At 33.7% G+C, this 25,231-nt stretch overlaps 1 protein-coding gene across 1 annotated transcript in view; it reads left to right on the forward strand.

Moving 5' to 3' along the window:
• Positions 1-23,600, forward strand: part of PDE3B (phosphodiesterase 3B) — a 95,395-nt gene extending 71,795 nt beyond the window's left edge. The window contains exons 2-16 of the mRNA XM_075712668.1: positions 1,348-1,398; positions 2,576-2,824; positions 4,766-4,908; positions 6,345-6,451; positions 8,769-8,979; positions 9,521-9,594; positions 10,272-10,375; positions 11,142-11,276; positions 13,441-13,552; positions 14,304-14,411; positions 17,067-17,266; positions 19,094-19,297; positions 19,706-19,867; positions 21,270-21,519; positions 21,855-23,600. Coding sequence (XP_075568783.1) covers positions 1,348-1,398; positions 2,576-2,824; positions 4,766-4,908; positions 6,345-6,451; positions 8,769-8,979; positions 9,521-9,594; positions 10,272-10,375; positions 11,142-11,276; positions 13,441-13,552; positions 14,304-14,411; positions 17,067-17,266; positions 19,094-19,297; positions 19,706-19,867; positions 21,270-21,519; positions 21,855-22,081 — 2,337 coding nt within the window. The 3' untranslated portion in view covers positions 22,082-23,600. The remainder of the gene's footprint in view (positions 1-1,347; positions 1,399-2,575; positions 2,825-4,765; positions 4,909-6,344; positions 6,452-8,768; positions 8,980-9,520; positions 9,595-10,271; positions 10,376-11,141; positions 11,277-13,440; positions 13,553-14,303; positions 14,412-17,066; positions 17,267-19,093; positions 19,298-19,705; positions 19,868-21,269; positions 21,520-21,854) is intronic.
• Positions 23,601-25,231: the final 1,631 nt, after the last annotated feature.

A 25,231-nucleotide genomic window follows, 5' to 3' on the forward strand; every position in this document is an offset into this window, starting at 1 on the left:
TGAGGAGATGGTAGCTAGATTAATCACTTAAAAACCAAAAAAACTCAAATTCTTAAATTCTTAATTCTTGACTTAGATCTGCTTGCTTTACACAATATGACTTTCTGATATAGCATAACTTACTCTCAGTTTATGCACATGCTTAATGATAGATCTCTTCACTTTTCATGGCAAGTGGATGTCATAACTATTAACTTTTAACATGGTTTAATGGTATCTCTATGAAGATAACAGAAGAGAAAAAGAGCCTTTAAGTGCTGCCCTTGCCTGGGTACTGCTGACACGTCAGCCTGTGTTTCTTTATCGACACTTTCTGCACCTTCTGCTGGACAAGTGCCAGCCTGGAATATTGTGTTTTCTCCATGAAAGAGCTGTTAGTCTTAGAGGAACAAAACCAAACATAGTTCTTGCCTATAAAAATAAGGAGAAAAACTTACAGGACTGCAGAGTATGAACTATCAAGTGGGGTATTGGCACTTTATTTGTGCTCTGCAGCTATAGAAAAGAGAAAAAAAAAAGGGTTATCTTTATATTTGTTTAATTTGTGAATGCATGTTGTGCAAATGAATTCATTTATCAGAGAATAATTAGAAGTCACAAAGACTGAACACTTTGGAAACAAAACAGACATCTGAATTTCATTTCTTGTATGTTGTTTTTATTTTTTGTGAGTAGAGAAGAAAAATCAAGTGAGTGCTGTTGACGTACTTGAAGCTGATATTATCTTCAGATTGTGTTGCTGACGTTCTTTTGTGGGTTTGGTGGGTTTTGTGAAGTTATTCAGTACATGTAGTAACCATGTTCAAGCAAAACCTAACAAAACCTCCTGCAAGAAAATGCTTTCAAAATTACTGATTTTTATCCTGAGATATTGGGGAGCCTTTTGCCTTTTTTAAAAATAAACTATGTTAATGTAGTGCTTTCCGCACTGTATTTACAAAATTGCTACTGTTTGAATGGTTCTGGAAAGAAAAAAATTATAAAATATATTGGAGGTTTTAGGATAGATTTGCTTTTATAAGTTGAGGTGAATAGAAGCAGGAAAGCACTGTCACCACCTAATTTAGTGTACATAGTAAATGATTTATAAACAGACCAAAAATACTGAAATAAGGCCGTATAATTATTCCATCATCAAGATACCTCTGTTGCATGCAATTTCTTCAAACTCTTCTTTAGGACTTTTACTGGGGTAGTGTTAACTGAGAAAATGGCCTAAGTTACATATGAAAACATGAAGGGAGAAGCATTTTGTGTTGCATCACATAATCAAGATTTATTCCATTGTTGTTTTTCAGTATTAGCATATCACTTACTACTCTTCTTTTTCTCCCCCTCGCCTTACAGATGATACTTTGGGACTGGGATTTGAAGCAATGGTACAAGCCTTATTACCAGGTCAGTGTATTATGAATCCGACCTTTTGTGAAATGTGATTGAGTACAGAGTTCACTGTAAACTGTCAGATTTCAATTTTTCTGTTGATGTTTTATTTACCTACGTTGTCCTAGTACAGTCTAGTTCTATGTAGCAGAGGCTTGATATAGAATCATAGAATCGTTTAGGTTGGAAAAGACCTTTAAGATCATCCAATGCAACCATTAACCTAACATTACCAAGTCCACCACTAAACCAGTTAAGGGTAGAGTAGCAATTTCATGTTTCCTGGCTTGGTGGCTGGATTATTTTTTAATGAAAGTAAAGCTAGGAATCATTAAGGTTGGAAAGGATCTCTAAGATCATCAGTCCAACCATCAACCCAACACCGCCATGCCTACTAAACCATGTCCCAAAGTGCCACATCTACCCATTTTTTGAACACCTCCAGGGATATTTAGCAGTTCTGACCAAGTTGACAGGGATCTGCTTTCTGTGATGTATGTGAGAACAGTCTCAGACCTAACTAAGATGGGAGTGTTTATTTTGACATATCCATTACCATAAGCTTAGGGAGTGATTCCCCAGCAATGTCACCAAACTTAAGTCTACCAGGTTCTCACCTTTTTTCTTGATTGCTTGTTTCTCCCCCTCTCTCTTGTATCAGGGGTGGCATCTAACCAGCTATTGCTGTTCCTGTTGGGAGAATTATGCCAAATAAAAACTGATCACTTCTGTGACAGAACTGTTAGGATTAGTTTCAGTAGAATCAGGGTTAATAAAAGTAACGAGGCTGTGGAAATTGCACCTCTATAAGGGGCTTAGAACAGTTTGGCCACAAACATTTCTGTTGATACTACTGGTAGAGATAGAATACTAAGTTTAATTCTGAGACAGAGTAATGAAAAGTTGAGATTAAAAAAATGGCACCAGATCTTTATTTTAAATAGAGAAAAATAAACTGAAAGCTAATGTTGAATTCTGAAATATTTTTGTGTGTGTGGAAAAAAAAAAAAGCAAAAATTGGTGTCTGAATATGTCTATAGGTATATATTTTCTTTAAAAGAAAAATACCTTGCATTAATTTTTAAAAATTCTTTTTTTTAAATTTGCAATGGATAAGATGCTTATTTAAAACTTAGAATACTGTGAAATGTTTTGACATGTTAATAGTTTGCAACATTTCCATTTATTCTAGAATGCTGGCAGTGGAAATGGAGTTGATCTTCCAGTACTAAATGAGGCTCGGAGCATGCTAACAGACCTCCTGACTGACCCATCCCTTCCACCACAAGTGATTTCTTCCCTTCGAAGCATTAATAGTTTGATTGGTGCTTTCTCAGGCACATGCAGGCCAAAGGCTAGTCCATTCACACCATTTCCTGGTTTCTTCCCGTGTCCTGAAATAGAGGATCCTGCTGAAAAAGGAGATCGAAAGCTGCTCAAGGTCAAATTACTTTAATTTTCATTCATGTGTGTGTTGTAATTTTTTAAAAATTACACAAGGAAAATTAATCTGGAAAGAATGCTCTGGTATGGACAGTAGCTTCTTTACTGAGTACCTGTGAACTACGTTTAAGGTCGAAAGAGAGAAGCTGTGAAAAGGCATTGAATGAAATGTAGATAGGTGCCAAAATGCAAATTCAAGTGGTTGATGGATAGACAAGTAAAAGCACTGGTCTGCACTCTGACCACACGATTCCTCGAAATAAACACAGGATTAAACACACTGAAAGCAAATATAAAATGAAGATGTTACATTCTCATGATATGGCACAAACAGGGCTGTTCTTGATTCTCCCACATTCTTATCCAACAATTACTGTCAGTGTGGCTTTTTCATTGACATTTTTTTCCAAAGGAATTTACTCTTGTGAACATGAAACTAGCCATCAGACAGAAGCAAATCAGCTATGTAAAAGGAAAAATATCTCTTCTTTCTGTGCAGCACATAATGTTGTGGGACCAGTGTGTAAATCTGCTGTCACTTCTCCATTATCTAGGGTAAATAAGTGAAAGCATGAATGTAGTTACTATATGACACATTAAGGACCATGGTGGAAAAACATTCAAATATAGAAACTCAGCTGCAGTGCACCAGAGCTAATAATTCTAGGGTAGCCCAGTATTGACAGTTTGAGGCTGTTTATTGTGGAGGCTGGTCTGTGACATCCCTGCCCTGTAGTTCCTTCCATCTCCAGGCAATGGGCAGCTTGGCCCAAATTGATCAACTTGTTGGCTTAGTATTCTGGAGCCAGATAAACTGCCTCGAGCCAGATTCAGCCTGTGAAATGGCTGTTGGGAATCATTGTCAAGACAAATGCTTTGGGGAAAAGCTCAGTGTTTACAGATCTATCTGTGGAAGACCTTGCAGGATCATTGCAGTATGAAATTCCTTGGAATGTCACATGGATATCTGCAGATATCAGTTGGGTAGGGATCATAATCATTCAGCATATGTTTTTCTTTGTGGATTTTTTTGAAAACTGCTAAGGATTGGTATACCAATGTGAAAAATACAATTTATGTGAATGTGAAAATGTAACTTACGGTTTTTAAAATTTCTATATAGCTAGTCAGAATTGTTTGAAATGAAAAATATTCATTGCTGAAGACTGGTTATAAAGATTATGTGAGATTGAAAGATTGTTTTTTCACAGCTATTCTCTTTTCCTCCTTCCTAAAAGTAACTCTTCCTTTAAGTTTGGGTTTTTTTCCTTATATTAATTTACCTGGTGGATAACATAGTGTTTGTCACTATCATTCAATGAATGTTTGACTTTGTTATATGTTTAGGGGTAAGCCAAAAAATCTACACTTATGTATGTTACTGTAAGGAAGAAACAGATTTCTCATTCTTTCGAAAACCAGTAAGTCAGCACAAACTCCAGATTATGACACACCAAAGAAAATAATAAAAAAGTATTTCTTCCAAATGGGACCTTTCAGACTATATTTTATATTTTAGACTTTATTTCAATTACTAAACTGTTCTTATCTCAACCCAGGAGTTTTTCTCACTCTTACTCCTCCGATTCTCTTCCCAATCCCATGGGGGTAGGGGGAGTGAGCGAGTGGCTTCGTGGTGCTGGCTGGGGCGAAACCAAGACAACTAGGAAGAAAATTAACTCTATCCCAGCTGAAACCGAGACAACATATTTTAATTTGGGGAAAGAAAAAAGATATGAAAAATAATTATTCCTAGTAAGCAAAATAATTTGACTGCATCTTTTTTATTTTCTTGAGCAATAAGAATGAATGTAAGATACCATAGTTAGTATTTCACTATAAAAAATTAACAATAAATAGTCTTCACAAAAAAATAAATAAAATTTTAATGTCTGGTTTTAATTATATAGATTTTAACCGTGGTTAAATTACTCAACAGGGATTAAGTAGCAGGAGTAGCCTGCCGACACCACAGCTGAGGCGGACTTCAGGAGTTCCTGGCGTTCCACCTATAGAATCAACATCTCCTAGATGGGAACGGAGTAACAGCAAGAGGTGTCATCAGGAATATAACACATCAAGGTAAGCACTTAACCACGTTTAAAGGGCAATAATAAATTTAGCCTTTCTAAAATGTTCATGTCTGCAATGTTGGAACATGGCAGAAGAAGTATTTAATGTAAAATCTTGTGAATTAAGTCTCCAAATTCTGCCAGCATAAACTGGAAAATGTTTCAAGTTAATTATATACTATGCTTTGTAACTCTGTTTGATCTCAGGTAGAAATCAGGTCATTCCGAGGTTGAATGGCATGCTCTATCATAGTAGTAGGCTTGCATATCAGTTTTAGTAGGAAATGAAAAAAAAAAGACCAACATACACAGCTGCAAAACAAACTAGTTTAACCTCTAAATCTTTACTGACTCTTTCCTTCTCCTTTTTACTTAAAATACGTATCACTTTCCAACTTCCACATACCGCAAAATTTGTTTTCTAATTAAAAATGATATAACTTTCTTGCATTTGATAGCCACTGTTGCAGCATTTTTATGTGCTTTAAAAGAATACATGTAAGCTATGATAGCTAAACAGTGTACAAATAGTGAAAAGTTCAATCTATCCCAGTTGTCAACCCAAGCATTCTTTGAAGTTGACTAACAAGTCAGCATCAGACTTCAGAAGGATAAATCTGTGTTTATTCTATTACTCATTTTTTATATTTATGTATTTAAACAAGTGATGGGAGATCAAGTATTATTTCTGTATTTGGCTTTTGTTTGAAATCCGATTAAACAAGATTAAATCTGGTTGGTAAATACTCTTTTCCCATACTGAAATGAAATAATTAGTTTTACATAAACTATTTTCACTTTAAAGTACAGGTATACAGTTATTTTTAACTGTGTAGCACATTTTTGTCTACTAAAGGAAATACATAAATGGAATTTTGGAGTGCAATTTCATGCCTAGAACAGCAGATGGCATAATTCAGCAATTAAGTTTAACGATTTAGTTACTGAAGTGCAATATGACTTTATGTCAAAAACAGCTTTAGTTTTAAGATGATAATAAATAAAATTATTAATTAAATATGCAAAATTGATTTGAAAAGCAAGCTGTGGCTGTGTAAGACTGTCATGGTATTTCCAAAGTAACCAATCTTTTAAATGTTCTCAGATCTGTTAGAAAATAGCCTGCTTTGTTAAAACATTCAAGAAAAGTAAATACCATGTTAGAAAGTAAAACCTATGGCACGTGGTCTAAATATACTTATTGTGGCATTTTAGGACTGCATAAAGCTTTCTGTTGCTTTCACCCAGTACCCAGCAGTTTTTATTACATATAATTTGCATATATTGTCTAGCTGATCTTGAATTCAACTTCTTTCTAGTACTTTCTTTTTCTTGAATGGTAGTGGACCTGTAACAGAGTAGTCTGGCCATTTTATAAGCACTTTATTTAATACAAATGAAAGACAGGGTAGGAAAGAAAAAAAATTCTTACTGTTTTATTTTCAGCCAAGGATCTCATTCAAATGGGTCTTTTGGTGGAAACTTGCTGACAATACCAAAACAAAGATCATCTTCTATGACATTGACTCATCATATGGGTCCCAGACGAGCAGGTAAGATCGTGCAATTTGCATAGCATAGTGGCAGGATGTCAAGGTAGTAGTTAGTACATCGTGTATTACAATTGGTTTTTTTCATGCAAATGTAGTACTAAAATAAAATTAGCATGTTGCATATATTTAAAAATATTTTATTTTTAATCTGCTTCTAAGAATACTGAAAATTACAGTTAACATCAACTTTGTAGAAATCTCAACTATTCACCTAAGGCTATGTAGCTGCAAAATGTTATGATGTTCAGTATAGTTGGTAGCTGTTGAAAATAATTGCAATGTTCACATACATTAATAAGAGACTTTTTTTAGTAATTATGCTTTTTGTAATGGAACAATGTCACTTAGACACTCCTAAATACCTGATAGCTATCCGAGATGAATATTTAAACAAATTTTGGAAGGAGTTGAAGTAGATTTTATTCTGACACTGTCAGTGTAACAAGGTAGTAGATACTGTAACAGCAGTGCTGAAATAATGTGTATATCAGTATTTCAGAGATTATAACTGGTCTGTTTGCCCATATCAAGTGAAAACTTGAAAACTACTTCTTTTGACATTTCTGCTTATCCATTTTAGCATGATTTAAAAATAACAACCTATCTAATAATTTTCTTTTCTAGAAGTTTAGATATGCAGGTTGGATTAAGAGAGATGAATGGACTTTTAAATTTTTTTTCTTTTTTTTAAAACCCTCAAACTCACTAGTTTTGTCTGTATTACTTACTGGTGGTTTGGTTGATTCCCTTTCACTCATCTAAACACCAAGAAACATGCAAACTCAGGCCAGATCTGCATGTAAACACAATTGTTGCACATTCTCCATAGTTCTGTCTTCATAAAAAGCTGGACTGTCTTGTGCAGTTTTCTGCTTTGAATCTTGTGGAAAATACAGAGCACAATGATATGCATTAAAACCTGCTGAATGTGTACATGTAAAAAGGATGAAAAATAACCAACATTAGATTATTAATCTGTTGTAGTTCTAGAAGGGAGTTTACAAAGTTCTTCTCAACTTCTCAGATCTTTCTTTGCAGCAGTGAAGTGACATTTGCTTTCTAAAATTTCTGTCTCTGCACCTAGCAACGTGGACTTTGAAAAGTCCTGTCTTTTACCATAACAAAATGTAATTGCATATTACTCTTAGGGTGTGTGAGTCAAGTCAGTGTAGCCTATGACACTGCTGGAAGTGTATCATCTATGCATTCCTTATTTAAGGGCAAAACTGTATATTTTCTTAGTAATTTGTTATCAGGCACTCTACAGTCATAAAACTTATGATGGAGTTTTTGCTTCACAGTTTGCAGCAGAATAAGTGATTCAGCTTTGGAAACTCCATAGAATACCTCATTATTTTGCTTATAGGCACTCTATTCTTTTTGATAAACGTTATGTTTACAATGGCTATAACTTACCTGGGCACTTGTAGATAACCTGTCTTTTGTATATTTTCACAAGGGAAAGAAATGGTGTTTTGGCTTAATGCAAAATTTTGTTGTAAATTCATGTTGGGTGCAGAGTTGCCAAAGTCCAAATTTACCAGCTTGCTTTGCTAGGTTTCACGGACAGAAGCGTGAAGTAAACCCTAGCTTACTGTTTGAATAGGAATGGGGAATTTCATGGACCTAAGGAAGATGGACTCATTTGTTTGTTTGCTTCATTTTTTTCTCTAATTACCCATGAGCAAACTTTAGTGGTTGGGTTTTTTTTTCTGATGGCTTATTAGGCAGATTTAGATAGAATATCATGCCAATAAAAAAAAGGTACATCACTGTCAAAAAAGGCCAGTATCTACCCACTTTAATCCCTTGCTTCAAAAATACGATTACAAAATTTTGGGTTTTTACTTTGTTTTTAAAAATGTCTCAATCGTATTTTTTCATTATTGCAAAACAATGAGGTAAAAGATTTTTGTCTAGGTCAGTTTTCAATACTGAATTGGTTTTGATGATTTTTTTTTTTTTTCTGGGAAGTTTTAAAAAAGCAATCCTGGATCAGAAAGGAATATGGAAAGTTTCAGCTACTGATTAAATTTTGCCAAAGCTAAAAACAAAACCTTTGAAAGCCAGATGTTGTAACATGTTACATAGTTTGCTCATTCAGATGTATAGCCTAGACTGCTGCATAGTTGTAGATGTCAAAACTTGGAATAGATCTAGCTACTTTATATGTGTTTAACAGTTTGAACTATACACCGTGTTTTGAAAACTTGCGCATTCTTTAAAACTTGTAAAGGTTCTTGTTGTTTACTGCTTAGAGAGACTGAAATTAATGTTTTATTATAATCTGAACCCCATCTAATGTTTGTTTTGGAAGGTGCTTCTCCTGGCCTGAGTCCTGTGGGTTCACCTAGTCATGCATCTGTCTCCAGTGGGGCTTTCAGCAGCTGGTCACCTGTAGAATTTCCTGATACTGCTGATTTTCTTACAAAACCAAGCATTAATATACATAAGCCTCCAGGACACATATTTAATTCTCCAGACTTTCAGCAACAAGTTAAAACACCTGTAGGTTATATGTGTAGCAGGTACTGTAAACTCTGTTACATTTTTGGTAACTTCATATGTGTTGAAAAGAATACAGTTAAAAAGAAAACACATAACAAGAGCTATAATTCTACTACTATTGAAAAAAGGCATATGATTTCATAATAATCTGTAACTATATTACCCAGGGGAGACTAAAGAATGCTGTATGTATGCCGTGGATTTGAAATGGCTCATCCTTGAAAGCAGCAGTTATTGTAGAGTAACAATATTTTACAGATTTTTAGAAAAGGAGAACTTCCTAGCTGAGAGTTGAATTCTGTATTTCTGAATAGTTTATAAATAATTAGCTCTACTTTATTCATGGAGGTGAATCTAGGGGAGGTGATGATTATTTTCTAAGTACAGACTAAATCTGTATGTGCCAAATTTAGGAGAAAATACTAAGGTCACTTGGTGGAGGAACCTTCAAAAGCATGCCTTTTTAAGAAAGTAATTTGCAGATATTTTTCAGTACAAGACAGCAGTAGCAAAAGAAGAAAATTACTGAATGTTGTAAATATTTTTCATGTATTCTGTAAGCTGTGGACGTCAGATACTCAAGCCTGTTCCAACACCGGAACCAGAATTTGTGGAATATAAAGACAGAAAATCAGGTGGGATTTCAAAATAGACAAATATTTTATATCAACTTGCCTTTTTTTAAAAAAAGCTAATTAAACTGAAAATGTTGTATTTCTACATATATATATATAGTTCCTATACTTTAAGTAACTCATATGCATATGTGTTATTCTAGTTTGTGACTTAGGATAATCAAGATAATCTAAAATACTGCCTGCTTCAGAGTAAGGATTTTATGATAGGCTTCCACTCACAGCTTTATAGTTCTGTACTCCGTATATCAAAAAAGTTCTCTGCCATCTCAGCTAAACTAATCACTGAACCAATTTTTGCAAGTAAATGTTACGCTGCTAGCTTTTCTCAATCTTCAAATAGGTTTTGTCTACTAAATTTTGTCCTTTACAACTTTTTTGTTGTTAAATTCTTAAACTATGTTCAAAAAACAGGTAGACGTGGCACTTTGGGACATGGTTTAACCCTTAACGGGTTTAGTGTGGACTTGGTAATGTTAAGTTAATGGTTGGACTGGATGATCTTAAAGGTCTTTTCCAACCTAAACTATTCTATGATTCTAAATAAAAATGGTTTAGAAACAAGCTGTTGCTTATATTTCTGTGAAGAATCTGTACGACCAGTTCAAGAATTATTAGACAGTAGTGATTTACAAATAAATTATTGATGTAGGATTTATGTATTTATTTTCTTTAAGGTGAAATTGGAAGTGATAGTGTTTCAAAAGAATCTTTCCACCATACAGAGAAGAAAAAAGATGAAAGGAAGGAAATGATCGCTCAAACACAAAATAATCTGCTTGTAAGCATGTAATTGCAAAAAAAACTTGCAATAACTTTTATCGATACAGTATTTCTTTATCATTTCTAGTGTGCTGTGAAGAGGTCTTTGCATTGCTAAGAACTGTAATTTCTGAAGGGAAATGGTGCATTGTTAGAGTTCTAATTTTCATTTAACAATTGCATATTTCCAGCTTCCATAAATTTCACTAGCAAATTACAAGAAAGGTGGTGATTGTATTAATTTTTTGTTGATCAAAATTAATTTTTGTAGATTTCACATTGATAATATGCTCAGACACTGATTGACTAGTATTTTCTCTTGGAAGTTTATGAAAGATGTGGCAATTTCAGTGAGACTTACAAATGAATATTGGAAGTGCAGGGAGACAAATGGTTTAAGCTTTACTAACATTTCGGGTTTATACATAAATTTTTTTAAAGCTTGTTCAATTAATGAACTGGTAAAGCTCAGTAAATGTTTTGTTAGCCTATGCATATTTTTGCTTTGTTTTATTGACCCATCTTGTTTAAAAAGAAATAAGAATGAAAATTCAGCACCATCTCAGAAAGCCCTGGAATCTGCTGCCCCACAATATGAAAAGTCAAGCCCTTAACTGTGCTATTTGTACTATTGATTTATGATTTTCTCATAGCTGTAGTTACAGCACCATTCAATAAGTTGAATAATGATTTACCATATTTCACGGCTTTTTTTTGCCAGTACAACTGACAAATTACTGTTCATTGTTATTTTAGAGATGATAGAGTATCTTACTCCCATACAGGTGGAGCAGAGTCCTGCATTAGAAACAATGTTATTAGATCATGATTCACTAATGGAGAAGATGAACAATTGGAATTTCCAAATTTTTGACCTTGTACAAGAAATGGGAGACCAGTCTGGAAGGATCCTTAGCCAGGTTTGTTGTCTTCTATTGTATGAGTGTGTAAAGCTGTCATGCTTATATATTTTATTTAAACCGTGAAGAAGTTTTGCAGTCAGCATATATATGAATGCTAACTTGAAAAGTAGAAATACCATTTCTCATGTACTCCATCTCATTGTAAATCATAAAAAGTGATTTATCTATAGACAACTTGCTCCAAACTTTCTGAATTTTATTCTCAATGTAAAAATAGGTTAGATTTACACTTACTAGGTTTTGTAGTAATATGCCGTTTCCTATGAAAAATTGTCTCCTGCTTTCAGAATTACTACCTTGTTTGTCAACCATTTCTTTTTTCTTTATTTCAGTAAAATATTTCTGCCAGAGCTACACCTGTGGGGGAAGAGAAGTGATCTTTTAGGCAGTCTTTTGCCTCTTGATCCTACAAACAATGGGATTTTTTTTTCCATGCTGCTTTCTGCATGTAGTATCCCTTTTATGTCTTTCTGACTTATTACTAAGCTCTTTTGTGCAGTTTCATGTTGTGCTGAAGCCAATCTACTGGCAGGTGCAAAGTATGATCCTGTTTGCTCTTCCCCAGCCTTTCCCATTCATCATTGTCATCTGGAAGCTTCTGTCTCTTTCTTTATACTGGATTTAGCAATCATGGAGCTATAGTATGAGCTGGATTTGCTTCTGATCTGACCACAAAATATTTTTATTGCCAGTATTTTAGTTTCCTACCCTGGAGTAGAATGTATGTTACTCTTGTTCAAGGGTAGTGTTAGGAACAATCAGCTGGAGGGAAGGAAACAGGTTAGAAGCACTCAGGTGCAGTTGGAACCATAGGCCTGCACCTATACTGAAGACAGGAAAAAACAATGGGGATGATTTCATTTTTGTCATTAGACACTGTCTTTTCTTTCATAATACACAATATTCTGGGTATTGTTTTAAATCTTCAATTAGTCTTGTTTAATCAAATGTTTCCAGGTCTTTTGTCACCTCAGTTAGTGACAACGGTTAATGTGCAGACTAGAATGCTACAATCCACTATTGAGTGGTGTTTTTACTGTAAAATACTAGTACTCTGTGATCCACATTAGCTTGCATTTCATTTGGGTGCAATCTAGGGGATAGTTCAAACCTGTAAGTACTTAAGTGTGCAGTTTCTACTTAACTCTACCAGAATTTCTGTATCAGTTCTTCCTGATATTGTATGTATGTCTACTACTTGTCCTTCTCCTCCTCCCGCCCCAGTCCTTTTGTCTGTTGTGCTGTATAAGCATCTGATACCTATCTTACTTAAGAGCCAATTAAAAACTGTATTTTACCATCATCAGTTGTAAGGTTGTCAGACTGGGTATGTGTAAGGGGAATGGTTGGGACAGGTGGAAGTAGGGGTGTCCCCTCATTTTGGCCTCATGTTCCTTTGAGCACCTCCCACACTTCAGAACTTACTCTTTCTCTCAAGTGTCTGGGAAAGAAGTGACAAAAATGAGTAGCAGTGACTTGTTTTAAAAAGCTTGCTTAATATTTGCAGTCTGGGGGGGATTAGGTCTTTGTAGTCACTAAGTTCTACTTGTAAACCATAATGTATTTGCACAGTATATACATGTGTGGGTGTTCTGAGTACATTTTTGAAATATTTTTTCATTTACCAGCCAACTTTGTTAAAAATACCCAAGATAAGTCATAATCAATAAAAGAAATAGTATTTCTTGTCAAAGTCTCAAAAATAAATACAATGTTGGGGGGTTTTTTATATTCATGGCTCTGCTACTATAGTTAAGTAATTTGAATTTTTTGAATAATAAGTAAGAATATAGGGTTTGTTGTTTTTTTTTTTTTTTTCGTTTTAGGTCACTAATGGAATAAAGTATTAGTTCTTTAACATTATGAAAAATTTGGAGAGTATTATTAAAAATAATCAGTTGCATATAGAATTTATGAGGAGAGAAATAAAAGCTTTTATTATTCTGTATTTGAGAGGATGATAAAAATCCACATTTTTGTGCTAAAAAATCATTAAACATATCTCTATTGCAATAGCTTTCAGATAATCTTTAATGGAATTGCAGTGATTTCCATCTATCAGCAATCAAAATTTTAAAACCAGGAGTATTTTTAAATCTGAGAAAGCAGAATATGCTTAGGTATATTTTTCAGACTAAAATTCATTTTAATATGTATTTAGGTAACTTATACCTTGTTTCAAGACACTGGTTTGTTTGAAATTTTCAAAATCCCAACTCAAGAATTCATGAATTACTTCTGTGCACTAGAAAATGGCTACCGAGATATTCCCTGTAAGTACTATCCAATTACATATGTTTTTCTTTTATATTAGTGTATCTCCTTTAGTGTGTGTACTAATTTAATGTTTAATACAGAGGTGGACAATGTCTGAACTTAGTATACTTTTAATGAATACATTTGTCAGAATTTAGAACTGATTTAATGAATTACAGCAAAAAATTGTTGGAATCCAAAACTGAGTTTGTTAATATGTAGGTTGAATATAATCTTAAAGAATTGGAATGAGTAGTTGAATCAAACATACTGAAGTCAATGGGAGAATATTTGTTGATTTAACAGAAGTTTGGTTTAGGCCTGTAACAGAATAATAAGAAAATAGAGAATTTTGACAGTAATTATTCATCTTGCCATTGAGGGCAGCCAGATTTATTGGAAAACAAAACAAAATACCCCTGCCACACACACCCTGTGTCACAGATGTTTGCACCAACCCAGGTGCTTGTAGGTTGGAAGTAATGCTAGCGGCTCACCATTACTGATTTAAAAGGCTACTTAATCCCTTCCTGACTCTCAACTAAAATGAAGTATGCTTAGAGGATGTTTGATGTTTATCTAACTTGTTTCTTTAAAATGTTTGGTGATATAGTCTCTACTAACAATTTAAATTCAATTTTTCCTTTATATTTAATCAAAATCTCCCTTATAGTATATTTGGTAAATTACATTACTTTTTATTGTTGTTGTTGTTCCTTTTGATTACATTTCAGATAATGTTTTTGATGATGTTTTGATAATTTTCAGATCACAATCGTATACATGCCACAGATGTTCTTCATGCAGTATGGTATCTGACAACACGGCCCATTCCTGGATTTCAGCAAATACATAATGTAATGGAAAGTGATATGGGTATGTATTCACATAGGTCATTTTTTCTTTTGCTGTAAGAATGTTTTAATGAAACTACAAGAGGTAGAACAAATTACTCTGGAAGAAAATACCTAATTATTCTTATCACTCAATTTTTTTGTGTGTTTTAATATAAAGCAGTAGAAATATCACAGTGTTAGTACACACCATTCAGAAATACCATGCAGTAGATTTTTAGAAAAATTATTAGATGAGTAGTGGTTAGTTTGTTAGCCAGGAATACAGGTTCACTTAATAAATTTTCTGTGCTGAGTGAAACCTCTGTATACTGCTACAGTCAGCATATTTTTAGCATTTGAAATACATTAGACTAATATTTCTTAACTTCAACTTTGTTGGGATATTAAAAAGACCAAATTAAAAATACCAAAGTCAAAGTATTTAACGTAATTTAAGTTCTCCTTAATGGTTCTAGTGTAAAAATTAGTATTTCAGAATTCTGTATTAGATATCACATGCAGACATCCAGACATTGAAGTGATTACCCTAACAAAAACTGCATGAGAGCATCCCTGAAAGAGAAATAAAAACTTCAAATTCAAATTTTGTGTATTAGTTGTATTGAAGCTTGCTTTTGTGGTGTTTGTGACTTCACAGAATTAACTTTTAAATTCAGATTTGTAGTTTTTACTAAAATATATACTATTTTAAGTAAGTAAGTAAAGTATAATTATTCTGAATATACACATTTATACTAAAATGTAAGTATTTAAGGAAAAAAAAGGGGAAATCAAGCACTTTCTAAGAACTCTTTTATATGTGCAGTAAGAAAAGTCAAGATGCGCGTCATGTTCCCCATTTAAAAGGGATAGAATTTTAAAAAGTAATTTGTGAACTGCACAGATCATCATACAGTATATGTCATTTCTTCCTTACTAATTAGCCTCTCTGCTGTCACCTTTCTCTTTTTTCCAAGTTTGTCCATATCCACTGATTGCACCCTATTGCATTTTCTTTCTCTAAGTGTTAAAAGGATTGGGACTGGAGGAAAGAAAAATTACAAAAATCCTTTTGTTTCTCTTTACAAAAAAGTAAAATTAAAATAAGAAATTATAGTCTTACTGCTTTGGAACTCTTCGACTATAAATGTTAGTAGGATTGTTAATGCTTGCTTATTCTATTAAGGCAAAAGAACCCCTTTTTATTATGCAGTGACAAAATAGGTACTATTGACTTTTTTTTTTTTTTTTTTTTTTTTTTTGGTAAGTAGTGACTTTGTCCAGGGGAGAAGAGAATAAAACTGTGAATCTCCTTATCATGGGAATATTTCTAACTTAATGGGTTTAGATCGTTTCGCAGTAGTTTCCACTGCCCCCTGAACTTTTCCTGTCTGCAAGTTCAAGAAATGAGCAAATTATAGAAATACTAAGGGAGGTTCTGATTGATCCTTTCTTGGCCTTCCTGAGGTTGGAGAGAAACTGTAGAATGCTCTTTCAGTGCTGTCATTTTAAGAAGGGAATGAAATTCCAGGTCTGCATAACAGCAGGAGGTCTTTAGCAGCATGAGGGTAAGGGGAAGGCAAAGAAGTGACAGAGACCTTAACAGTAATGTGTAACCATTGGTATCCATATGGATTTTCCAAGATCTGTAGTTTAGACTCTGAGATGTACATTTTTGATGTTTTTTTCTCCTTATCTTCATTCCCTCCCATGGAACAAATACCTACAAGTGCATTTTAATAATTAAAAGCTTAGATTGTTATGGTTGCTTTCTAATCAAAATGACAACTCTGCTGCAATCAAGAGACTTAGACTAGATGGCCAGTGTCCTCTGTTCCACTAGATTGCCTTCTATGCTTGCTGAAACATTCCTCTGAACCAGCCTTCTGCAGCAGGAGTGAACTGTAGCTGCAAAGAGAGTAACTTCCTCGGTTTTATGTCTTCTAAGGCACCATACAGTTTTGAGGACCAAGACAAATCTTTTCTTCCTTCCTCTCCTCTTCCGATGAGGGCAGTAAGTGTGGTTATGTGCCCCACACATATTGCCAAAAGTGTGAAGTCTACGTTTCTTTTTCTAAAATCGCATGGCAAGACTGAGCTCTGACTGTAGTGAAATAGAAATATTTCTTTTTCCTGATTATGACTGTTCAACGCTCTTCTGAAAGTCTCCTTTATTCATGTGAATGATAGTTATCCCTCGGCATTGTAATGGGAAGTCTGGTCTGAAAAAACGGATCCTGAATTATATCTGTATGTAGTACTAGATAAAGAATTGTCTTTAGAACAGGAACATTCCGCTTTCCAGTTTTGGGACACTTCTTACAGGCTCCACAATGTCCTGTAGGATTTTGCCCTCCTTGTGTAATGTCGTGAAAGAGCTGAAGCTTTTTGTGTATTTGTAAGACTGCACCTACCCTTTTGGACAACCTGTGTGGCCATGACGAATTTACAGCTTACTGGCATTTCAACTGTTCTACAAAATTGCTGCTTTATCTGTAAACAATGATACTACTTTTTTTTTTTTTTTTAAGTGTAAGTCTTTCTTTGCCAGTTATTCAGCTCCACAATTACAAGGTTAACTATATTAAGATTATGTTTGCAATAGTATCTGGCTGTGTCATTTAAAACGTATTAAAAATATGAATGAAATAATGTTCTAAAAAATATTTTATTTTTGTATTTTCAATTTTCTTAGATGAAGCCAGTGGTATTGCCCCTGTTCAAGTCAGCTACATTTCTTCAAAAAGTTGTTTTATTGCTGATGACAGTTATGGTTGTCTGGCATCAAACATTCCTGCTTTGGAATTGATGGCTTTATATGTAGCAGCTGCCATGCACGATTATGATCATCCTGGTCGTACAAATGCTTTTCTAGTGGCTACAAATGCACCTCAGGTAAGAAATTCTTTAACCAGTAAATTGTTTGTCTGTATCTGAAATCAGAATAATGAAAATTTTTCTCTTCTGTATCCCAAGCCTGTTCAGGATCATTTGCCCAGTTTAAGAAACAGGGAAATTAATTTGTACTTAACTTGTGTAATATTTTTTTTTTCTTGACAAATTCCGATGTGTTTTGTACATATTGGTTGTGTATATGTGTAAATATAATTTTCAATTTACAAAATTGAAAATAATAACATAAATCAATGCAGGTTAGAGTAAAAGATTATTTCATAGAGAGCTGGCCCTAGGACTGTCTAAGCAACTAATTGATGGATATCTTACATTTTGGGAGACCTCTGAAATGATAGTGGTGTCTGCAATTGCCAGAAAAACACAGGTTCCTGTAATAGTCCAATTAACTGCATCACCTAATCTCTGTATTTCAAATTAGTCCTTTATGGTAAATAGCCATTACCTTTAAGGGAGGGTGAGTAAAATAAGAAGAAATCAGCAAGGCATCCTTGCTTTTATCTCCCATATTCAACTTTATTGTTAGAGCAGAGAGTAGAAAGAAAAGAGAGGCTATGCTCTTCAGGGTCTAAAAGGCTAAGACGAAAGAGGTAAAGGAGAGTAAAACTAAAGAAAATAGCAGATAGGAAAAGAAAGATGAGGCAGGGAAGAATTGGAAGGAAAAGCGCTGAAGAAAAGATGCCTAAACTGCATGGCAAAATATTTTTATCTAAAGAGTGGAATATTATCTGGAGAAGAATATTTATGATGGCTATTTGGATGTCTCCTAATAAGTTAGAGACAAGAAACTTAATAACAACATCAACATCACCACCACCAATAATAATAGTAAATCAGAAACCAACACAACTTGTCAGGCGATGGAGACTTTAAAAGTGAACTTTACAGTCAGTTTTCAACAATTCCTTATTGCAAAAAAAGTTTAGGATGTAGGCAGTTATGCATTTCTGCTGAAAACAGTATACAAGGAAGAATAAAAACAAACAACACAGACATCTCCAATTTTGAAAAATATACACATTCATTTTGTTAATGATCTCTTTCTTCCCTCAAAACATAAAGATTATTTTTGCAGTTTTCCAAAGAATTTTTTTCAGGTCCTCTTTAATCTATATTCAATTAGTTATTTTCTAGGATGTTTTCACAGGAGTTGTGAGTAAAATCTACTACTGTTATAATATTTCGGTTAACTCATTTGCAGTTAAAATGTATTCATCAACAGCATTAAACGTAACATGTTGAAAACTAGTGATACTCCACACCCTTTCGCATTAACCACAGTTCTTATATGCTTTGGAGTTTTCTTTTTTTTTTCCTTGGTTTTTTTTTTTTTTAAACACTACAGGAATTAAGAGGAATTAAAAGCATATACTTAGATCTGGGTTTTGGTTTGCGCGGGGGGTTTTTTTGTTTAGTTTGGGGTTTGTTTGTTTGGTTAGGTTTTTTTAATGTCAGTGTGTGTGCTCCACACATACTACCAAGAGTGCGAAGTCTATGTTTTAAGTGGTTTATGTATGTGTGCCTACAGTGTGAATGTAGATGTCACTAAGACATCGTTAAGGACTTTTAAGGAAAGAAAAAACTTTGCTAATTGTTTGGGGTTTTTTTGTTCTCATCTTCCATTTTTGTTTCATTTTAACCCTCAGAACTAGAAAGCAAAACATTATTTCAAATAGTTGTTTTGTTTTAAATTAAGACTTGTTTCTGACTAGCCATTAAGTTTCAGACTATTTAATTATAATTTTAAATCTTTACTCTGTCATTTATGATTCTCTGTCTCTCTCTCTTTTTTTTTTTTTTTTTTGGTAGGCGGTTCTCTACAATGACAGATCAGTCTTAGAAAATCACCATGCTGCTTCTGCCTGGAATCTTTTCTTATCACGACCAGAATACAACTTTTTATCAAATCTTGATCATGTGGAATTCAAACGTTTTCGTTTCTTAGTGATTGAAGCAATCCTTGCCACAGATCTCAAGAAGCATTTTGATTTCCTTGCAGAATTTAATGCCAAGGTTTGTTACATTTGAGTGTCTGTACCGAGCTGGTCATGATATACTGATGTTAGTGTTGCTACTCAGTAGTTGTTAGTATTAATAACTTGCATTTAAAGTTTTGTATTATTTAAATACAAGTTACTAAAAAAGTGCAAATGGAGTATTTCCTTTGTACAAACCAACTGTAGATTGTTTTGTAGATTGCCTAATAAGCCTGGCAGATGTGACATAGAGACCCACAGGAGACCTTGATCATATCTTACATTTCCATCTTCTGAGAGATAGTAAATGATTTTTTTTTTTACTATATAAGACAAAAAATTATATAGAAAAATTAATGCAAGTTTCTGTTGTGCAAAGCCTGAAAAAAAACCCATTGATGAATAGTTTTAGCTTAATTTTTAAAAATGTATGTGCTCAACCCAGGTCAATGATATCAACAGTCATGGTATAGAATGGAGCAATGAAAATGATCGCCTACTGGCCTGTCAAATATGCATTAAACTGGCAGATATTAATGGCCCAGCAAAAGTTAGAGAGCTGCATCTGAAATGGACAGAAGGCATTGTTAATGAATTCTATGAACAGGTGGGTATGGAAAGTGTAATCTACTCTTTTTTAATGACAGGCAGATATGAATTCTTTGCATTACCAAATGTATAACTAAATTAAACATTATTCCTTGTGTTAAATATTCAGGTAAGGAATTTTCATCTTCCGTTTCTGAATACGGAAAATTTATTTTTATAGGTAGCATACTAAGGTAATCTTTTACTTCCTATCAGTTGTGTTAGAAGCTTGAAAACAAGCTCCCTGCCAGTGTTGTCCATTTTTCAGATATTAGTTTATTTTCTTTTGGGTTTTTTTTCTTAGGATGATGCTGATAAACCAAAAGAACTTCCACTTTGGGAAGTTATGTTCACTGGTATGTTTCCAGGTCAAAGAATATGTATAGAATCCTCAAGACTGGAAATGTATATTCAGCTAACTCTTAGTGCAAAGACAGAAGATATTTCAAAACTCTCAAAATTAAATATTAAAAGTACACATTAGTAACTAACAGTATTAAAATGTAAATAAGATATTTACAGTGGAACTTTGATAAAGAATCCTGTCAAGATTAACTGGAAAACAGTCTGAAAATTTGTTGCCTATTTTTACATTTGCAACTTCTGTAAGCTCCCAAAATACATTCTACATTTCTACTCAGTTATTTCTCTGTAGTCAGCTTTCTGAGGAGTTAACTATTTATGAGGCAATAACCAAGGATTGAAAAATATTTTTCAAACTAGGAAGATAAAAGTAAACAACAAAATCACTCAGGAGATTTAAGCAATAGCAATAATAATCTGAAGTGCTTACCCTTACTGTAAGACCTCAGTATTCTAAGTTGCTCCTTTAGGAAAAACTTTTTCGTGAAACTATGAGGTCCACAGAAGTGCTAAGATAAGTGACTATAACTCCAAGTTGTGTATGAGCAACTGTTCAATTTTTTCTTGTCCACTTTATAAAATGCAAAAAACCCCCAAACCAAACAGCTTTATTCTGGATGTTATCAGTCATTTCATTCTTCTATGACTTTTGGGGGAAGCCATTTGCCAGAATGCCTTACTCTAGCTGATTACTTTCCCATTTTCTCTGTTCATCAGCTCAGCAGTTGAAGTCAAATCTCTGCCTACCCTGAAGCCCTCCTGTAAAGGCAGAAGAATAGGACCTCCAGTAGAACTAGGTCTCCATCCATGCACAAGGGTATCTCGCAGCAAAGCTGAAGGGAGGATTATGGGCTGTGCAAGTCTGAGCCATTATGTGTCTTTATTTTAATTGGCCTAATTACATTTTCATTCACTTAGTCTATACTATTATTGTCTCTGGTAAAAAGATACAATCCATGTGATGTTTACTTGGTTCTGTAAAAGTAATCTTTAAAATAAAAAGTTAAAGTTGATTTTGTGAGAAGTTCTGATATTTTTTTTTTTAATTTCTTTTTCAGGGTGATGAAGAAGCAAGTCTTGGATTACCTATAAGCCCCTTCATGGATCGTTCTTCTCCACAGCTTGCAAAACTGCAAGAATCTTTCATCACTCACATAGTTGGCCCCCTTTGTAATTCCTATAATGCAGCTGGGTTGCTACCAGGGCAATGGGTTGATGAAGAGGAGGAGGATGCAGAAAGCACTGAAGATGATGATGGAGCACAGTTAGAGAGTGATGATGAAGAAATGGAAGATGATCTTATTTTAAGTAAGTTTCTGTATTTCAGTTGGCGCATATGGTTAATCGATTCAGGCATAGCAATGATGTTTGGAATGGTATAGTACAAATATTGTAGATTTTGTGATTATGCTGCTTCATAAATTTTAGTCTCTTAATAAAATTTTTGTTAATACCAGGAGACTTGCAATTTGAAACAGAAACTCATTGTTATCCTTTGCCATGTCACTATTTAAATATTCTGAATAAGCATCCATGGTTTTTGCTCAAATTTACATCTCTCTTGCAACATGCCATTGGTTTTGTATATGTAAAATACAATGACTTTGAATCTCAAACAATCAAATATGCTTATAATTTTACAGAAGCTCAAAGAAAAAAAGGTAGACGAATATTTTGCCAGCTAATACACCATCTCAGTGAAAATCACAAAATATGGAAGAAAGTGATTGAAGAGGAAGAAAAAAATAAAGCTGAAGGAGCTAAACTGCTGACTGAGATCTCATCTTTACCTCAAGCAGATGAAATTCAGGTTATTGAGGAAGCTGATGAAGATGATGAGCGACAACTAGGAGAAGACAAGGCATGCTAAGGAAACTTCAGTGGTGTCCAATATGATGATAGCCTATTTTTTTTTTTCCACTGTGCTGACTTCAGCCTGACACAGTTCACATGAAATTGAAAGGCCTTAATACTGTGAGAGGATTCTTTCTACTCTAGTGGAATCCCACTCCTATGCACTTTCGCCACACAGAATATGAAACTTTATTCAAAGATTGAGTATTGTATACCCTGATGCAAAGTTCTTTATGCCTTAGTTGGTATAAAATATCCTGATATAATGCTGCCTTGCTCAATATGGAACTCTTATTTTCCTTGAGGTACCTGCAATTTTTAAAAACATTCAGTGACTTCAAATACCAAAGTGGCAAGAACTTTTTGCTAATAAGGAAATGTGGGATGAATCCTAATGTTGTCTTGAGTTGTTTATTTCATGTTGTTTTCGAACATGAATAAGAAAAAGTCTGTGCCTATATGAAAACTATGTTACCGTTGCAGTGCAAGCCTGTTGTGGGGTGTCTACTTAGTGCAGTAGTGTGCTTAATGTAGTCATCTCAGAGCAACTGTTCAAGGACTGTGACATAAATGCTGAATTCTGATATTTGTGGTTTAAAAAAGAAAAAAATCCAGGTGCATCTATTTCTGATGCTTTTTATTATTGTGCATAATCTGATGTTTTATTTTTGCAGAAAATATTCAGGTTTGCAGTGGGTGTTCATGATAATTCATTGAATACAAGGCCGTTATCATCTGTTGCCTTGCTGTTTTGTGGTAGAACATTAAAAACCTGTTCAGCTACTTAAATTATTAAGGAATTTTATTCTTTTAGTCATAATGCTATATTTCCTGCCCTTACTCAGGTTCCTGTTTAAAAACAAGTCAACCACATCATACATTTTTATCTTGCACCGATTTCTGGTCTTAAATTTTAAGGAAATAAGATCCTATTTCATTTATTCTTTGTATGTAAAACTTTAGGAGAATTAAAGATTTTTTTTTTTTTAAAAGACATAAACTACTGTTTCAAAATGGCTAGTTTATTTTACCGTGCCCCACATCTCTTCTCCCATCACAGACATAGCTTATATTGCCTTCAAGTTTGATGTACATCCTGAAATATACATATGGAAAGCAGAACATGAAAACTTTGTGTAAAGCCTAATAGTAAGATAAACATCACTGTACTATGTTACATTTTAGATTGTTGAGTTTTTAAATAAGAAACTTGGACATTCCACACAAATGTATTTTTAGGAACACTGCCATTGTAGGTCTAATTTAAAAAAAAAAACAAAACCAAAACCAACACAAAAACCCTCCCATACACAAAAACCACCCCCAACCAAACAAAAAAACCCAGAGCATAAATTAGGCTACAAGTATATAAGCAAGCCACAAATAAAGCTAGTTTTAAAAGTGCACCTTTTAGTACTAAACATTTATATGCTGTGCAGTTGAATTGAATAAAAACAAATGTGCAGGTGTGCAAGTTGCTAAAAGTATCTTAGCATATTTGTGTTTACATTTACATCGGTTGACTTGAAAAAAAAAGATAACATTCCTAAGATAAACTTGTGTAAATTGTATTGCACTATTTTACACAAACAAATTTTTATTCTGCTCTTTGATTGGCCAGTTTAAATAACTGAAAGGAATTTTTTTTTTTTTATTTTTCCACTAATAAGCTTTTTGTTGATCCATTTAGAAGACCACTGAGATGTGCTTTTGCTATTTTATATATTCAGTGTCAAATCCCCCTTTGCTGCCATTATTACTATCACTGCATTTTTTTGTAACACGAGCAGTGTTAAAACCAGATATTTCTGTCATTAATAAAATGTTGCACTATTGAAGCTGGCACTTATTGATAATTTACTTGTATTTTATATTTGTTGTTCATATATTTTCCTAACAGAAATTTGAAGACTACAGAAATTATGCTTGTTTCAGTATGCTGTATTCTCAGCATTTTGTGTTTAGCCTATGTGTTTGTATATAAAAAAAAATCACTTTAATACTGTTTAGTTTTATTTTGCTTTGACTGAAAAAAGATGCAAATGAGCTTGTCTAAAGTTACTATTATATTATTTTAAATGACAGTTTTCCATTTTGTTTCCTTTTAAAAAAATAGTATTAAAAACTAATATAAAGAAAAAATAAGAAGATAAATATAACATTTTATCTTTTACTAAAGCATTGGCAGCATTTATATCTGGTGACAACTTTGCCAGCAACTTTCTTATCTCAGGTTTCCCTTAAACTCTTTAGCAATACTGAAGCAATTTTTAAATTCAGAAACAAGTAGCAAACCTCAGTGTTTAATAAACTATAATGCTAATATGTATTTCCAATTAGATATTTTCAAGTTACAATAGCTTGCTTCAAAGATATGTTTAGTTATGAATGTATTCAAAATCCTCCTTAAAATGTCTGTTATTTATGTATACATAATATGTGACTAATTGTTACTCTAAGAGCAAGGGGAAAAGAATGTACAAATGTTATCAAAGGTTGTTTCAGGGCATGTTTGCAGAAGTGGATATAACTGTAACTGTGAAGGGGTCTTAATCTTTCAAAAACGGTAATGGAGGGTCATTTGAATGTTGATGAGCTGTTGTCAACAATAATATATCTGCATATAAGGCATGTCACTCTTACTCTGGTAACAACTCACTGAGAAATTACAACCAATTTAAATCTGTGATCACACTTCAATTCACAGCTACCAAGGGATGCTAAGGAGCGCACAAAAGAACACACTTAAAATGTTTTCTAAAGCAACACTCACGGGTTTTTTTGTTTGTCAGGAAGTAGGCCAAATTAGCCTACACTGAAGTTTAGGCTACTACAGTAGATATATCTTTTATGGATAATATTCTCAGGTTTAAGTAAAGTCTTCAACCCCTTTCCTATCAAGAGTCTCCTATCTCTTCATTGCCTTCTTTTACAATGTATGTTGGATTACTTGCTCCTATGCATACAGAACTAGACTACAAAGTTTTCTGTAAGGACCCATTTCCCTCCATGCCTCTGGAGATGCCTGGATGTTATGGTGGTGCTAAACTAGTTAAAATGAACTACTTGGATCCTCTTCACGTAAGTTCTTCCTCCATGACAAAGTTAGACGGTGAGTCTAAGATTCAAAATGAAATTACTGTTATAACATTGCTTAAGGTAAGTC

This window comes from Pelecanus crispus, chromosome 6 (assembly GCF_030463565.1).
Source record: "Pelecanus crispus isolate bPelCri1 chromosome 6, bPelCri1.pri, whole genome shotgun sequence".
NCBI lineage: Eukaryota > Metazoa > Chordata > Aves > Pelecaniformes > Pelecanidae > Pelecanus > Pelecanus crispus.